This window comes from Phoca vitulina, unplaced genomic scaffold (genome assembly GCF_004348235.1).
Source record: "Phoca vitulina isolate PV1807 unplaced genomic scaffold, GSC_HSeal_1.0 scaffold18, whole genome shotgun sequence".
NCBI classification, from domain to species: Eukaryota; Metazoa; Chordata; class Mammalia; order Carnivora; family Phocidae; genus Phoca; species Phoca vitulina.
This window is the reverse complement of record NW_022589721.1, coordinates 4,269,029-4,288,157: the sequence shown is the minus strand read 5'-3', so window position 1 is coordinate 4,288,157 and position 19,129 is coordinate 4,269,029. Positions and strand designations below refer to the sequence as shown.

General features: G+C 37.1%; 1 protein-coding gene and 1 pseudogene across 1 annotated transcript in view; both read right to left on the bottom strand.

Moving 5' to 3' along the window:
• Positions 1–5,802, bottom strand: part of LOC116639575 (oxidation resistance protein 1-like) — a 144,780-nt gene extending 138,978 nt beyond the window's left edge. The window contains exon 1 of the mRNA XM_032416099.1: positions 5,671–5,802. Coding sequence (XP_032271990.1) covers positions 5,671–5,780 — 110 coding nt within the window. The 5' untranslated portion in view covers positions 5,781–5,802. The remainder of the gene's footprint in view (positions 1–5,670) is intronic.
• Positions 5,803–15,976: 10,174 nt separating this feature from the next.
• Positions 15,977–16,060, bottom strand: LOC116639623 (annotated as a pseudogene).
• Positions 16,061–19,129: the final 3,069 nt, after the last annotated feature.

Here is a 19,129-nt window from a genome sequence, read left to right as displayed (position 1 = left end):
CTATGGGCATCCATGATGGAATGGTTTGTTGACTTTTAATAGAACTCTATTCATCAGCTCTAAGTAAATATTTCCTTGACAATTAGCACATCTTCAGTATTTATAAGGAACTAATCTGGTAAAATAGTTAGTGTATAATACAGGTCCTTTTCTAAAGTAAAAAAGATGAGTTGATAAGACACTTTCTCAGAAACACGTATTTTCTCCCTAGCCTTGATGTCTGCAATCCAGAGAGCTAACAACATAGGGCCTCATCAGGTGCTCTGAATGACACAGAACCTTGTGACCCAGCAGTAGTTAATAATTTTCCTCCCAACAGGAGTACTTACAATAGTAAAAAGTGAAAATTAGAAAAGGTCCAATCTAAATGAGTGAAATAAATAACGCTACTGGCGTACAATGTGACCCAGCCTTTACACATGATGCTGTTGCTTTATATCCATCAGAGAGATGACCATGGAAATTACAAAGTGAAAACAGAAGATGGCAAAATATAATGCATGGTTTGAGTTCAGTTTTGCAAAACTTTGTGAGTATAAGTAGAAAAGAATATATCTCAGCATTTATAACTGTGGCTTTCTACGTATGGTAGGATTTTGATCATTTCTTATTGCTGCTTTATATTTTTCTATAGTGTTTGACTCTCCATAATTAGCATACTCCTTTATTTTTAGCAGTAAATGCAAGAGACATATTTGCACTCCTAAAAAATAAGCCATTTCTTCCCTTGCAGGAGAAACAAATAACCATTTTGTTTCCCCAAACACCCTGGACATACTTTTTACTTATTTTTATTTATTTTTTTAAAGATTTATTTATCTCAGAGAAAGGGTGAGACCATGAGGGAAAGGGCAGAAGGAAAGAGAGAATCCTGAAGCAGGCTCCCCGCTGAGCGCGGAGCCTGACGCAGGGCTCAATCCCACCACCCTGAGATCACCACCTGAGTTGAAACCAAGAGTCGGCAGCTCAACAGACTGAGCCCCCCGGGTGCCCCGCCATGGATGTACCTTTTAGAGCACTTACTACATTAAGTCAGTTATTTGATTACTTAGTCTTCTTGGCTAGGAGATGAGCTCCTATAAGAGTCATCATTGCTTCCCATTAAGACAGCATCCCTGTAGTAAGCCTAGGGCACAGCACATTACAGATGCTCAATAGATTTTGACTGGCTCCTTGCCTCTTACTTTCATTCATCCAGGGTCTTCTTTCTCCCATACCTGGCTCTAGTTCAATTACCTTCACCCCTATCAGGTGCCACAGTCTTTAAGATGCTGTGAACAAAAGCTGAAATGTGCACAGGCATCATAACAAAAAACAATTTGGTGTCAAAAAGATGGCATTTGGCAAAATCAGTTAAGCCACCACTAGGATCACTCTCTGAATACTGGTTAACATATGTACAGTAACACTAATACAATGGAAACTAAGGGTGCAATAGGGCCAAGGGAGTAGAAAGTACCTGATTTAGTAGTGGAGGGTCTCTATGAGATGGGCAATGGAAGAGTCATTTTAGTTGAATTATAGCAAAGTACGGATATCTTTCTGTTGTGCTTCTTCTGTATCATGATGAAAACCTGACAATTCCCAGCCTGTCACATGACAAGTAGAACTAAGATTTATATTTTGTTGTTTAGATAGCTCACCTTATATAATGTGGAAGGTTCACCTAAGTTTCTGATGGCAACAACCTCTTTACCTCCTCTAGGAAATTAGGGCGCTCATCCACTACCCCCACTCTACCCTCAATACTATTCTAATGCCTGATAGTGTTCCCAGGTCCAGATATTCACTTCCTTCCAGGAGAGGCCCCAGGATACCTATATTTGAGGAAATTAAGAGAAACATTCTGGTTGGAGATGGGAACCAGGGCACTTGTTTGGAAGCCACACACAAAAAGCAAAGGTATCGCTTTACCAGGTAGTGTTTGTTTTGTATGGGCAGTTAAGTGGTTAGGGGTACCAACCGGCTGCCTGCGTTCATTTCCTAACTCTGCTACTTAGTGGCTGTGTCATATTGGGCAACTTTCTACTAAAGTTTCTGTGCTTAAATTCTCACTTGTGGAAATGCAAATAGCAATGCTACATTTCTAATAAGGTTGTGTGAGGAGTATGTGGGTTAATATCCACAAAGCGTCTAAAAATGTGTCTGGTACAAGGTAAATGCCATGTAAATGTTCACTCTTGATAATATTTACTTAGCTTTCATGTCATAAAAATTGAATGTTTTGAAACAAATGTTTTGAAACATTATATACATATATGTTATATAAACATACATTATATATTTATATTACATATAATCTTATGAAAATATTAAAAAACAGACAGGTTGAAGATGATCATCAGGGAAGAAGCACTAAAAGTCCTTTCAAATACCCCTTGGTATCACACCATTTCCCTCTTTGTGCTATAGAAATAGGACTCTTTTTCAACTCTCTCTGCTTCCTCATATCTCCTGTTAATTACCTCTGCTACCAGCAACAATTCTTTCCCTCAGATCATAGCCTGCAATCTGTCACCTGTTCATAGATCTCTGCAATTGATTCTGTACATTCCTTTGTCTCTATCTCAACCAAAGTCAATTCAATCATTGCCTCCCTCTGGTAATTATTTACTGAACAGGAAGATTCATGAAACATCTGTTGTATGTTACCATGTGATTCTTATAATCAATTCCTACCACTCTCCTTACTTGATTGGCACTGCACAGTTTCCCAGAAATTTGGACATTTCCTAGATTGTATTTCTTTTTGAGATTCTGTATGAAAGGGCCAAATTATTTTATATTTTTTTCAAATGTCATACCCATAACTACTAGAGCAAGGAAGTTTCTTTTAATATGCAAAAAAGATAATTTTCCTATACTGGGTATTTAAAAGCTGGGAGGATTGCTTGGATAGTTGTTAACATGAATTTCTAAATTCTTCAATTGCATGCAGGGATCACAATTAGGCACCCCCTTTCCATTAAGCCTCAGAGTCAACTTTTAAAATCACCTCATGGATATGGTTAGATATGTACAATGTCATGGTAAGCAGACCAAACGGTTCACAGATTCAAGTGGATTTTGACAATAAACTCTGCTAACATTAGTGACATAGCCAAACAGAGGGGAGTCTGGCAGAAGTGGAACTCAAAAGAATCACAGAGATAAAGACTGACAGTGTTACTCTAATTCCCAGACATAAAGAAGCTGCCCTAAGAAACAGATGGGAGTGTCTGGCAGATACATCCTTATTGACAGATAGATCGCCCCAGGTGTACCCTGTCCCTAGCTGGATTCCTTGAACACTGGAAGCATATGACTCTCCTTGCAATGATTATTTGATCATCAGCCAGTCCTCTGACTTAGAGTCCCATGAAGTTTTCCACCACAGTTACAGAATGCACTGGTCAGGCCAAATCAAGCATCACATGCAGTTAAATGTTACATATCTTATTCTAAATTAATAATCTGTCAAACCAGTTTCTCTTCCAATGTCAGTCAGTATTTTCATGTCTTAGTTTCTGAATTTCAAAACAGAGAGCCAGACCCTTGTAAAAACCTTTTACAAGATTTCTGTAAAATTCGTACCTTTGAGATGGAAAGAATTCTAACAAATTTCAGATATATAAATTCTTTAAGATATCCCACAATCAAAAAAATTTTTTAGAATGAAACTATTTATTTGCCATTGAATTACCTATTTTGCATTTTTTCACTCATTTGCACAGCATAAATGTATAGAATAGCTACTAAATTCTAAGAGCTGTGCTAGACAACTGGGCTGGAACCACAACATACAATCACTTCTCTTTGTGAAGTTCACTGTGTCTTGAATGGCCCTAACATCACATTGAAGGGATGGCCTTTGACTAAACCATTACATCACATCAAGTCAGCTGTTAGCCAAGATACATACCAAGGACAGCTTCAAATGTTTGCCCTGTCCTGATTCTGGGAACCAGGCCACACCACACCCTATCTTGAGATATGACAATCAAACCTGTGTTTTAATTTCCTCCACCCTCTCCTGCTTCTTATTTGTCTCTTCTTATTATATTCTCCTCCTCCTCCTCGTTCTCCTTCCTGTCCCTTCCCCTTCATCTTTTTCTTTCTTCTTTGGCAGGCAGCCGGCTTTTTGAAGATTCATCTCCAACACATGCATTTGCCAGGCATATAATTTCTTTAAATAAATGCGTCCTTAATATTTTCCAGGGGCTTGGGGGCGCCTGGGTGGCTCAGTTGGTTAAGCATCTGTCTTTGGCTCAGGCCATCATCCCCAGGTCCTGGGATCAAGCCCTGAGCTGGGCTCCCTGCTCAGTGGGAAGTCTGCTTCTCCCTATCCCTCTGTTCTTCCCCACCCCCCGCCACAACCGCTTGTGCTCTTTCTCTCTCCCTCTCGAATAAATAAATAAAATCTTTTTAAAAAAATATCTTCCAGGGGTTTAAAGGGGTTCACACATTCTATAGAATTTTTTTCTTTTTCTTTTTTTTTTTTAAAGATTTTACCTATTTATTTGACAGAGAGAGAGAGACAGCCAGAGAGGGAACACAAGCAGGGGGAGTGGGAGAGGGAGAAGCAGGCTCTCCGCCGAGCAGGGAAGCCCGATGCAGAGCTCGATCCCAGGACCCCGGGATCATGACCTGAGCCGAAGGCAGATGCTTAACAACTGAGCCACCCAGGTGCCCCTATAGAATTTTTTTCTTATTTTAATGGTGATTTTATTTTAATAATATAAAATGTTTTACAGTAATAATTCATAACATAATAGTTTTTTCATTTATTTTTACAGAATATATTTTAGCTTCTTTAATTCATTTATTTTTTTGCAAACTGAGATCCTTAGCACCCAGTAGGAATCCAAGGACATATTCTAGGGAGCCCATAAAAATTGGGTCCTTTGGAAACACTACTCTAAATCTAAACAAATAATTCTACCCTTTGCCCTAAAGAAATTGCTTACTTAACTAAAAATAAACAGATGGAGCTAAGTGGCAGAAACCAGTCTTTCATGCTATCTATATTTCCAGCACAAATTAAAGACAAGGATGAGATGGGCTCCTATGAAAATGGGCAATATTACCAGGTCTTTCTTATACTCACATATTGAATACTGTGAATTTGTATCATATCACTTATTCACCTCTTCATATTTATAAAAACAAAATCCAAAGTCCAAAAACATGGCTTCCAATTCATCCCTGCTAGTATTGCTCTCTGTTGCCATAGAAAAGTTGTTGATTATATGCCCAAAAAATCTTCATACCTCTTATTTTAAATTACAAACAGCATTTAAACATGAACTGGAAGTCAAAGATTATTCAGAATGCCAGCTATTTAAAGATATGAATCTATAAGGGAATTTTCTCTTCCATATTAGAGTTCTATTCCCTTTAGTTTGGGTAGATTTGTTGAAATAGAAAGTCTGAAGAAAAGTACTGATGAGAAAATACCTAGCCAATCCTTAAAGCTTCCCTTGCAGCCTGTTCTTCCTGTAGCTGGGATTATAACAGTAGCTACGACCACTGAATGAGTGTTTGATTCCTACTTATCTCTCCACTAGGTTGTTTGGAAAGAAAGGCATGGGATGTCACTGGGATTCATAAAAGGCGTGAACCCTTTCCAGAGTCCCCAGATATCACAGTACTGAAAGTGTTAAAGTTTAAATTCTAGGTAGCTTTCCTTACCTTAACGCAGGACACCAATCTCTGGAAACCAGACTTTTCAAGTTCTTTCTCTGTTCCAGTTCTGACAGTACAATTTTCCCACAAAATATTGCTTGAGGATGTGCATGCATATGGATTAGGTTAGAAGGTAATTCACTTACCACGATAAATTAGATACAGACATTGCAGCAATTTATGGAGGAGTCTTGTGGAGAAGTTTTCTCTAGATTTCAGAACAGGGAATGAGTAGGTCAAGTAGACAAGACCACTGGGAATTTTAGCTTTGCTGCTGGAATGATGCACTTACAGTTTGAAATAACCTACAAAGAAAAGAAATAAAATGTTATCTATAGAACCCAGTCTATATGACTTTTCACAAACGTATTTCATCCAGGTCAATAGTTTTGTCATGGTATAAGACACACAAAAAATACATTTTTCTCAAAATATAAGACATATTATAAACCAAAGATAAAATTAAATCAACCCTATGATAAGCTGAATGCTTTACCTTTAAAATAAGTTTAAAGATTAATACAATGTTCATTCCCTGAAGTAGAGAATACAGGGAAAGAACAGAATGTGTTTTTAGATGCACCAATTTTTTTCTCCATATGGTCAATCAGTTATGCTCTCTAAATTAGTTTTATATACTTGTACTAAAAGGATCAAAACAAAGATCCTAATTGGCCATAGCACACATTAAAAAAAAAAAAAAAAAAAAAAAAGCTCCTTGGTACAAATTATTATCATGTCCAAAGCTGTAACAAAAAAAAATAATAATAATTCACTACTACTTCTAAGCAAATGAGAATTTTTATTGAGTAACATGTGGGAGGCAAGGCAGTATGTATTTACCTAACCTTTCCACACACTTTTTATGAGCATCTACTCTGCAGTGTGTCCTATGATCTTGAACCAAAATTTCTGTAGGGCACAATTAACTCCGTGGTACTGTATTAGGGACTTTAGTTCAGGTCATTAACCCAGTACAGTTCAATTAAACAGACATTCATTGAGGATATACTATGTGTACATACACTATCTCAGCTACAGTTCAGGGATAAGGATAAATGACACACAAATAAGACATGTTTCTGCCTTCAAAGAATGTTTTATGTAAAAAAGATGATTATAATAAAATGGACTAAGTTTTCTAATAAAGGTTTACACAGAGTATATAGAAGCAAAAAGACTGAGCAAAGCCAGTCTTAGGGATTTGGAAGGATTTCTAAAGAAGATATGGACCAAACTACTAACATTAGGTTTGGCTGCAAATTAAAAAAAAAAAAATCCCAAACTCAGAGTGGCTTAGAAAAGACAGTTTATTTCTCTCTCCTATAAACAAATCTTGAGTCTTAAGAAGTCCAAAGAAGATACAGCAATTCTATAAACACACAAGATGGAGGCTTCCTTCTTGTCATTCTACCATTCTCACCATGTGGTTCCCCTACATGTTCCAAGTGGCTGCTGAGCTCCAGAGAGTCTCTGTGTTCCAGTCAGCAAGAAGAAGAAGGAAAGAAGGATGCTTTCTGAAATTTACACATGACATTTCTCCTTGCACTTCACAGGACACAGCTTAGTCACTTGGCCACTCTTATTCTATTGGAGACTAGAAAATGAAGCCATTATTCTAGGCAGCTACAAACCAAGGTGTCTATTAGAAACTGGGGATAAAAGTGGGTATTGGGAGAAAACTAGCATTGTCTGCCATTATGTTTGTGACTCGGTGACTTTTACTCACAATATTTTATGATTCTGTACCTACTGCAAAGTGACAAATGTGGGGCAGAGGTGAGGTGCAATCAGTCTGTGGTTTGTTGGTAATTTTACATATTTGATATATAACGTTAAACATCAAAGTCCTTCAGTTTTCTTAAATCATTCATAGAACCAACAAAATATTTTGTGTGCCCTATTATTTACCAGACTAAGTATGAAGGACACAAGATTAATAAAATATGGTCTTTGCACATAAAGAATTTACTGTCTAACATAGATATCATCATGTTAAAAAATAAAACAAAATAAAATGCACTCTGAAAACTGCTGAGTATATACAAGGGCATATGAGCAGCTACAGGGGAAGAGAGAAATAACCATAATTCTAATGGATTCTAATTTTAATAGACCCTGTCTGCCAGTTGAGTAAGCAGCTATAAGATCTATATCTTAAATGGTCTCCTTACATTCCCAAAGAGGTTTTCAGGTCCACCCTGCCCTTGGTTAATTGTTAAAGCATATGGACTTCCATCTGTTAAGGACAGAGGAACTCCAAATTCTGCTCCCAAAATTGGTAACTTCAAACTCTCAAAATCTGTATTACCTGATTCTTATCAAGCGTTCGATTACCAAAAAAGAAAAAATAAATAAAAATGTATGTACTATTGTCTGATATAATTCATTCTAGATAATCTTAATTCTTAATTCTATTTTTAGAATTCTGTGTATCTGGATGTCATTATTTTAATATGTAACCAAATTACTTTTACTGAATTATACTTTGGGGTTTTGCCAAGAGTTTGCATTGAGGGATGTCAATAAAGATAATAATAAATAAACAAGTGAAATCCAGGCCTGTGAAATCAGCTATAAGGTTTAGCAGGATATTTACCAACACAAAAATGTTGCCCTTATGAGCACTCGAAGCAAAAATGTGCCAAGTTTCAACACTAAGAAAACTATTATTCTAAAATTCTGAGTTGCTATAATCCTATGGGGACATTACGCTTCTTTCTTTGCTTTAACTTCTGAGAAGCTCTGCAACAAATTTGTCACATTTCTTTAAGAACTATTCCAGGCTTCAAGGTCTGCATTTTTATCCTAACTTTTTTTCCCTTTTCGGGCAAGTTTAATTTTTAACCTGTTTTTGATAAACACACATACATATACAAACATATGCACATATATACATATATATATATATGCACACATGCATGTAAATAAATATAAAACCCTCCCTAAGTCTTTTTTAGAGTGAGAAAGAATATAATTAAAAACAACAATTCCAGATGTACCTGCTTCTGAAGAATATAGGAATAACATGTGAAGAAATTTGATTTCAGGATCTTTGATCAAACCATATGAAACTATTGTTTTTGTAGGTCAAAATGGCCAAGTATTATCAATGTATATGGTGCAACTTTATATAACTGAAGGGTTGACCAAAACAGCCTCTTACTGTTGCCTTCAGCCTGACTCAACTTTAGACAGGCTTCTTCCTGACTCTAGACCCCTGAACTCTCTTTTCTTATAGTGTTTACTATAGAAAACTTGCAATTGTAAATTCTTTCTCTGCCCCTTTGAGATAAGAATCTATCAGTTTATTGCCAGTTGCACAACCCAGTAATGTCTTTCTTAAGGACTTCCATCCATTGGAAATGTAACCATCAAAGATTGTGCTCTACCTCCCAGTCTCTGTGGGAGGATAAGTGCCTAACTTCTCTAAGTACCAATCAGCAAACACAGATGGCCTGATCACATTGAGCAACCTCCTCCTAACATCCTCCAGTACTTTTCAACTAGCTCACTCTAGCACTTAAACCCTCCTGTCCTCTGTTTCAGCAGAATTGAGATCAGTCACTGTCCCTTATTCCAAAAGTCTTGAATTAAGTTTTCCTTGCCTGTTGAACTCAGCCTGGTTTAATTTTTCTTTGGGAGGGTATTTTTTTTTTTATTCCTTAAAGTTCAGGAAAATTTCCTAAGATGCTGGCAATGTTGTTAAAAAGTACAGTCTTTTCTCAATGCCCTTTACCTGTAACAACTACCAACTTGGATTTTTAAAAGTTTATACTAAATGTGGACTTATAAAATAAATATTAGAAAACTGCATTTTTTTTCTGATTTTATACCTAGGTATTTATAAGAATAAAATATATGAACATAAAAAAATTCATAGTGGCCCTTCATAATGATTTACAATAATCACTCTGGAATTTATTTTGGTATTATATCATCTTTTATTTTTATTTGCATCCTATAACTATCTAATTTATTTCTTCAAGCATACATACCCACCAGACATTCAATAAAGTTTACTAAATTTTGTAACACAAAAAAGACTATGATGTGATGTTTTCAAAGGCCTTAGAGGTGGACTTGTTATTCCCTTTAAATGGCACTAAATGATTCATTGCTTGCCAGTGAAACCTTTCCAAAGAAAATATCTTTAGGATTTTCAGGAGAGATTAAATTTTCTGTACATTTTGATGATTCATAATCTTTTTTTATAAGAATTTATTCATTTATGAGAGAGAGAGAGCATGAGCAGGAGGGGCAGAGGGAGAGAGAATCTAAAGCAGATTCCATGCTGAGCGCGGAGCCTGACTCGAGGTTCAATCCCAGGACACTGAGATCATGATCTGAGCCAAAACCAAGGGTCAAATGCTTAACCAAGTGAGCCACCCAGGGGCCCCCATGATTCACAATCTTTATGCAAATCCCAACAGCATTCTCCACACTTAAGTATGAATTTATAGCTTTCAGGCGAAATTCTAACATTACTAACAGCCTCCACCTGCCTCACTGTCACAAAGAGAGTGTATTTTCACATTAGGGAAAACTTTTTAAAATATATGGATTGATTTGACTTTGCCTGAATGCCCAGCCATGATTGTAAGTTATAAGCATAGGTACAACTGTTCTCTTGAGGTCACTCCTTTAGCACAACGTTAAGGAAAATAGTATGTGAATTTAATACAAGATCCCTCATTTGACATATTCATTAAAAATGTGAATAACCTGGGGCACCTGGGTGGCTCAGTCACTTAAATGTCTGACCCTTGATCTCAACTCAGATCTTGATCTCAGGACTGTGAGTTCAAGCCCTGTGCTCGGCTCCATGCTGGGCCTGGAGCCTACGAAAAGGGAAGGGAAGGGCAGGGCAGGGCAGGGCAGGGAAGGGAAGAGAAGGGAAGGGAAGAGAAGAGAAGAGAAAAAGTGAATAACCCCTGAACACAACAATGGATTATTGAGATTATATTTTACCAAAATAATTCTTTTAATCATTTTATTCATGAATAAGATCTGGGGCTCCAAATTGAGCTGAAAGGAATACCACATTCAAATATGTTCATTTTATTGTAAACACCTTGCAATTTAGTTATATAACATGAAAGAACTTATGTAAAGTGATTTTACTTAAGTAAAAAAAGAATTTTCATAACTTAGTCCCATGAATACATAAATGATTTTGTATCTTTAAGATGTTAAAATTCCATGAAGATCAGTTTAAATAACCTGCCATATGATAAACGTATGTTTTGATATACTCCATACTTAAGACAGTAAATCTATAAAAAATTATTTGGAAGAAGAATGAAAATGATTAAAGGTTCTGACCATATGCACTATCGAGTGTCCATAGTGAAGTGCCCTTGCTTTGCCTAGAAAAAAGAGAGCGTAGAGTCAAAAGGTGATACTAAATATTATAGAAAAATTTCAAACTGGGTAAGACCAATGGTTCATTGGATTTTGTTTAATTTCACTAAGGGCATTATAAGCGATAATGGGCATAAAGTGAAGAATAAAACGCATTAAGTAGAGAAAAAACTTTTTATGCTAAATATTCAAAATAAATGTTAGAAAAATGAATAATCAAAAAAATACTAGAACATTTTGAGTTTTTCAGGATGGTTTCCTTATTATTATCAGATCAAAGGCCTCTTCCTTGCTTTCTGGTTTCCCTATGGACTAATACCAGTATTTCCCAACCTAGCTTCCCTACTCTGGTTGAGCTTGCATGCTCAAATGCTCATTCCTGTGCCCTGACTAGACTACAAAGTTCTGATTCTTAATCTATGGCCTGACGTTTTCTTTCTTCTCTAATTGCAAGTATCCAAATTCTTCAAGGATCAATACAAGCCCCACATATACTAGGAACTCTTGCCTCATAGTCTCAGCCTTCTCTGATCTCCTCTCTTTCTGAACTTACATCCAATTTAGTAATTAAAATATATTAAGCATAAAAATGTGTACATAATTTTTCATGTATGTTATTTTTACTTGCTTCAATAAACTGTAAGTTTAAAAGGTCAAAAATTATTTTTTATATTCAATCTCCAAAGCATCCAGATAAGTACCAGTACTCTCCAGCTGTCAATGAACTAGTGGACAAAAATGTGATACTTTAGCAGCAATATGACTTGAAGGACTGAAAAATAATGGTTCGAACATGAACTTTTTTCCTTATAGTCTCATATTTGTATTATGAATTTCAGGACCTCCAGAGATTTGGAAGAATATAAGTCATTCACTGGGGAAATATATTCTTTTTCTTGTGAAAATTCTAGTTACATATAGGGACAAATCCTTAAAATAAACAAGAAAACCAAGCTAAGAATTTGCCTTTTCCCTTTATCTTATAGATGTTTCTCTAGAGATAAGATTTTTAAAAAGAGGGTTCTGCCTTGAATTTTTATAATTTATATTATCTTGTTAATTTTAAAATAATAAATTTATGCATATGGAGCAAAATCAAAAGGATATACAATGAAGATACACAGTTCTCCCTTTTCTATCCTCTGTCCCAGCCATCCAGTCAGATCTCCTTCACTACAATTATTACTACCAGTATCTTTATCCTCATAGAGATATTCTCTGGATTTCTATCTATACCAAACTATTCCTAGCTATCTACTCATCTCCCCATCTATCCATCTACTTAGTCTTCACAAAATGGTAGCCTATTATACACACTTTCTTTGGCACTTTGTGTTTTCACATACATGCGTAATCATAAGCCTATATATAATATTTCCCTATGGGTCCACACATAGAGATGCCTCATCACCTCTAAGAGTTGTAAATCATTTCACTGAATGGATTTACCCTAATTTATTAGCTCATCTCATACTAAAGGAGATTTAGTTTGCTTCTGATATTTGCAATTACATGCAAGGTTGCAGTATATATCCTTATATATAAGATACAATGTAAATGCATGTTTGTGGATAAATACCTGGAAGTAAAATTTCTGGGTCAAATCTATGCATATTTTTAATTTTAAAGAAACTGGTAGATTGCCTTTCATAGAAGGTGAACCAGTTTACAATCCTACCAGCAATGTATAAGCTTAATTATTCTGGCATTCCTGCTTTTTAGAGTACCAATAAGCCAGGCAGATTTTATAAATACACTTCCTGAAGTGTATTCAATATTCCAAGCCAGAAATATTGTTCCACACATCCAATTAGGCACTAGGCCTGGTTATTCTACCTCTGTGATATCTTTAGAATATGGCCACTTTTCTCCATTCGTACCACCAGTGTCCACGATCTCATGCCTGCATAATAACAATGACCTTTTAAGTAGCCCCACTTTATTTCGTTCTCATCTAAAACATTCTTCTGCAGCACACTACAGGCTGAGGGCTCCTTGTGGGATGCAGTCATTTTCTAGGGAAGAGCAGCAGAACAGAGAGGCAGGGATGGTGACGTCAGAAAAACCTGGGCAGGATTTCCAGCTATGCTTCTTGCTAACTTCTGGCCTCAAGAAAATTAAGTACATTCCCTTGCTTGTTCCTTTATTTAAAAAAAGAAAGAAAGAAAGAAATGTTGGGGCACCTGGGTGGCTCAGTCGTTAAGCATCTGCCTTCGGCTCGGGTCATGATCCCAGGGTTTTGGGATCAAGCCCCGCATCAGGCTCCCTGCTCAGCGGGAAGCCTGCTTCTCCCTCTCCCTCTCCCACTCCCCCTGCTTGTGTTCCCTCTCTCGCTGTGTCTCTCTGTCAAATAAATAAAATCTTTAAAAATAAAATAAAATAAAATAGAAATGTTAATAGTACTTATAAGGAAGGTCATAGTGAAAAGTAAAAAAAAAAAAATGCATGAAAGGACTTAATATTGCCTGGCACACAGGAAGAGTTCAAAAAATGATAATGCTGGGGCCCCTGGGTGGCTCAGTTGGTTAGGCGTCTGCCTTTGGCTCAGGTCATGATCCCAGGGGTCCTTCCTCAGCGGGGAGCCTGCTTCTCCCTCTCCCTCTGCCTGCCCCTCCCCCTGCTTGTGCTCTCTCTCTCTCTGTCAAATAAATAAGTAAAATCTTAAAAAAATGATAATGCCAATGATGATGACAATAATGAAGGAGGAGATTGTGATGATAATAAATTTGTCCCAGTATCCATTAATTGCTCTATTTGCCCCCACACTAAAGCCCTAATTCCTTGAGATAGTTATAAGACTTGACATGATTTAACACCTGCTTCCCTTCCAGCCTTCCTCTCTCACTGAGGCCCCACCACCCTTTCTCAACCCCACCCCCCACAAGCCACTCTATTTCAGCTAAATGGACTTGGATTTTCCTGAATCCACCTGTGTCTCTTTAGCTTAGCCATTCCATTCACATGCTAGTCCCATTGCATGTTATACACATATCCCTGTCCCCCTCTGCTGGGCTAACTTCCAAATCATTACAACTCAACATAGACAGTGTTTTGTCCAAACTTTCCCAATACTTGGTAGGTGTAGCCCCCTATGCTCTCTCATAACACCTTGCTCCAAATGCATGATGATGTTTAAAAATAGTGGTTTACTTCGTTAATGCAGGTCTGTATTTTCCTCTAGATTGCAAGACAGGGAGAAAATATCAATATAACCTGGCAAACCCAAGGCCTAGCCTAATACCTGGGACAAAGAAGGTCCTCAATAAATGTTTGCTGAAAAAAAAAGAAGAAATATCTGAAATCAAGAAATGTAAAATTCTACAGATTGCTGAAGTAAAAGCAGTGTCCCTTTTCCTTCTAAATTATAAAAATATCATTTCTTTTATTTTTTATATTTATGGGTTCCAAATTTCTAAATGTTATTACTTTTTAAAAAAATTTTTTAATATTTTTTGAAACTTGGATATTAATTATGGAATATTAATTATGGAAACTTGGTAGAAGTCATTCCATTTTTCAAATGTTTTGCTCCTCAATTTTGTCCAGAATATAATTTAGTAGTAAATACGTAAACTAACATCTTTGCTTGGATATGCAAAATAGGGTCAATCAATCCTGATATTCTAGTCACATCAGCAATCATCACACAGACTTTCTAACAGGATACAGACGTGTTTCTCTAGAACAACTGAGTGGCTAAAGTCATCATGGATGCAGACCAAATAGTGTAAATTCCTCCCAAGTTGTTTTTACACACTACTGATACCTAGCCTGAAAATATAGTCTTTGCAGAGGGTTGAGAAATCCCACGTATTAAAACTTCAGATCAGCACAGATGGTAACCCTGGAGACAAGCTAATGCAAAGCTTTATGTGTCCTTTTACTGCACAGCACCTGTCATTTTACTTATATTAAAGCAATTTCATGGGAGGTATTAGTATTCAATTGAGCATGTCAGTAATTGGTCTAAAAGCATTTCTCACAGAGACTTGCCTATATTTATGATTATCCTAAGTACCCACTTCAGAAATATCCCCTATGTTCAACTTACAGGAAGTATTTACCATAGCCAGAGAAATAAAGGGTTCTGGACCTTACAGTAATTCTTAGATAAATCATCACACTAAACAAAGATCACCTTAAAGCAGTTTAGGATTTTTTTCTTCAGAATAATTGATTATACCAGATATTGTTACAATTCTCTGAGAATAAAATCATTTTATTTTTATATAAACTATAAAGATACCTTTTCCCCCTGTGCTTTTGTGCTTTGGTCTCAATGTCTCTTGAACTGTAATGCAATCATAAGCTTCTCTGTGGCCTCTATCTTCCCTCTCTTCCTCTTCCTGGCCTTCTTCTTTCCCGTCCCTGATACTATACAACCTTTCCTTGTCTCAGCTATGACTTCAAACTAGTCCTTTCTCTTATGTCTTCCCTTTGCTGACCAACTCCACAAACCGTTCCTCTGCATCCATCGCCTTCCCCTTCTTACCACCCACTTTTGCTTGCCGGTTTTTATCCCAATATTCTGATCACCCGTCAACTGGCCCATACGTAACTACTAATTCCAGTAGCCTCCGTCAGACTCCACTATCTCTGTCCACTTGGTCTGGACACTCCTTCCTTGACTTCCAGGATGCTGAAGCAGCCAGGCTCCCCCACCCACTCTGCTCTTCACTGAGCCATCATCTTTCTCCCATTTCCTTTATGTGGCTATTCTCCAAAGTTCTGTCTCACTTTGATTTTCCTAGTGGATAATTAACAGATTTCTATGTACCTCATCCTTTTTCCTGACTTCCAGAATCATCATTCCGAATTATTTATTAAACAGTTACCCAATTTTGTGTTTGTTTTTACTGCTCAGTAATATCTCTTTCAGTCATTGTCTCCTTTTTATCCCTACTACCATCACCCATGTTCAAGCCCTTACTGTCTTCTGTCTTGACCAAGTTTTTTTTTTCAGATTTTTAATTAGCAATAATCGCGCCTCGGATAAACCTCACTGGCCACGATACTGCCACTGCATAAAGCTTTTTTTTTCAGATTTTTAAAGCAACTAAAAATTAATGAAGGCAATATTTTAAAATCTTAAGAAGGACCAATGGTTGACATCTTAATTGAAGAAAAGAGTTTTAAAAGGTTCCTTAGATAGTTCATTTTTTTTCCTATGGGTGAGTTCTTTTTTTTTTTTTTAATTGAAGTATAGTTGACACCCAGTGTTACATTGGTTTCAGGTGTACAACAGAGTGATTGGACAGCTCTGTACTTTACCCTATACTCCCCACCAGCTGTCCCCATACGGTGCTCTCACAGCGTCGCTGACTATATTCCCTAGGCTGTGCCTTTCGTCTTTGGGCAGTTTAAAATCGTAAGTGCTTGGGGTGCCTGAGTGGCTCATTTGGTTAAGCGTCCGACTTTTTTATTTCAGCTCAGGCCATGATCTCAGGGTCATGATCTTACAGCGCTCTGCGGCAATAGCGACGGACTCTGTGCTGGGAGCGGCACCTGCTTAAGATTCTCTCTCCCTCTGCCCCCAGATGCCCCACCACCCACCCTCGCATGTGTACACGCGTTTCTCTCACTCTCTTTCTCTCTAAAAAAAATAAAATCCTTAGTGTTTGAGAAGCAGCATGTTGATGTTTGGAAAATAAGCACTCCTACTTCCCTCAGCACTCGTGTCCTCTGGTACACAGTTTACAAATCACTGGCTGGAAATGGTTGCAGTGGCCTTAAAACTTGTCTCTGACCCCTAATCCATAGCACAAATTAATTTTACCAAGGCAAAGCACTTACAGATGCAAACTCCTTGCTTAGAAATAGTCATTCCAAGTGAACAGTCATTCCATGTAGATTTTACACTTGGGATCCTCTTCCATATGGTCTATTCTATATTTTCTGGCTTGTCTACGTTCAGGTGGGATTACTACTGTTCAGTGAGTTTGTTTTCACCCTCTACTGGAGGCCTAGCACAGCACACTGTGCCTTGGACCTGGTCAAACATATTAAATTGAATTCTCAGTGCAAAACTCAAGGTTTTCAGGTATACATCATTGTGCTCAAGGGTAGCACTAAATAAATGAGGCTTTTAAAAAAGTATGATATATCTAAACTGCCTAGTGTTTTTAGAATTTACAACAAATTTTGATGAGTCACTAAAGGTTCAGTCCCATGTGGAAAGCCCAGCAGAAATGACTGCCAAAACTCGGTTTAATTAAAAACAGAAAGAAACAAAGCAGCAGATTGGGTTTTTTTTCCCCCTAAATAAATGTTTCAAGTAAAAAAATATCATAGGTACACTTAATGAATCTTTCTGTACTTTCAGAACATAAGCACTTACACATTCAGAAGTAACTTGGGAGAAGTGAGGAAAGCCAGCCACGGACACAATGCATTTTAGGAATGTAACATATACTTATTGCTGCTTTCAGCTGCTTCAGCTTTCCTGAAGGCTTTTCAGGCACTGCTTAAGGCCCTTCAGGGTTCAGCCTGTGTCACCTTGTTAATCCTCATCTCAAATTACCCCACCCTTCCTGCTTCCGAAGCCCTGGCCACATCTGTGCCTGGTTCCTCATCAAATAAACTAAACACTTCCATGCCTGTTTGCTCAGAATGAACACACTGATCATTACGTTCCCACTTCCAGCAATGTCTGTCCCTTACCTGTCCAGAAAATGTATTTGTCCTGAAGAGTCCAGCTCAAGTATCAACATCCCACAATTTAAAATTAGGTAGAATGTGTGTCCCCTTCATATTTGTATCTTTTTCATGATATACATATTTCTGTTGTAATATTTATCATATTTCATTAGTGTTATGGCTTATCTGCTAAAGGTAGGTTAGTATTATATTAAATTATTTAACTACTTAAAAAAATAGTCATTTACTTAAGAAATATGGAATTTGAAGTTTCTGGCCACAGGGGTAGTAGTGTACCCTTATGTTATAACAAATAGATAAACGGAGAGAGGACATAGTAATATTTATTTAAAATGTATTTATTTGTAGATAATATTTTAGAATAGCTACAAAAACAAAAGAAATCCAATATGATGTATTCACTTATCTGGGTCCTACTAATTCTCAAAGCAATAATTGTATCTTACATCTTTTTTCTTCATCCCTCTACTACATAGTGCAATTTATTATCTAGAATAAAGAGCCAATAAATATCTGTTAAATTGATTTTAGTTGAACTGCTATATTATTATAGTCATGCAAATAATTGATTTTTCTTCTGTTTAACAATGAAGGCATCTGTATAAGAGATAATCAATATTAAAAAAACACAGCCTACTTCCAAAAAAAGAAATTTAAAAGGTAAGAGTGTCCTACTGATAATCACTAGTCAGCCCTGACATGTAGGCAATACCTTTTCTTAGGGAATATAGCAGCCTGGAGTAATACATTTTTCACAGATACAGATACATACACCAGAAAAATATGTGCATGTCACTCTTCGCTTACGCAAGTATTTTCTTCTTTTGGGCATTATTTGAAAAGACCCAACATGGGGCGCCTGGGTGGCTCAGTCGTTAAGTGTCTGCCTTCAGCTCAGGTCATGATCCTAGGGTCCTGGGATCGAGCCCCGCATTGGGCTCCCTGCTCAGTGGGAAGCCTGCTTCCCCCTCTCCCACTCCCCCTGCTTGTGTTCCCTCTCTCACTGTGTCTTTCTGTCAAATAAATAAAATCTTAAAAAAAAAAAAAATGAAAAGACCCAACATGATCAAAATCCATCCACTTCTCTTAAACAAGTCCTTTCAACAAGCTTGGAGAACTGACTTTTCCCAAAGAGCTTTTGACTTTCATTTTGCAGGGACAGACATTCTTAATTGAAACTGAAACCTGAAGGAACTTCCATGTTTGGGATCTAACCAGAAAGTGCCTCTAACCACCGGAGTATCACCAAAGACTCAAAGAAGCCACAGCCTGTGAAGGCACACAGTGCCCCCCCACACACCCCCATGCAAAGGGATTATGTCACCACTGGCAAAAAAGAATTAAGGATTAAAAAACAGTTCTAATATCCATGCTGAGATGAAAAACAAACAAACAAAAAAGCCTTTTCTTAGTTTATCATCCAAACTATCTTTCTTTACACCAG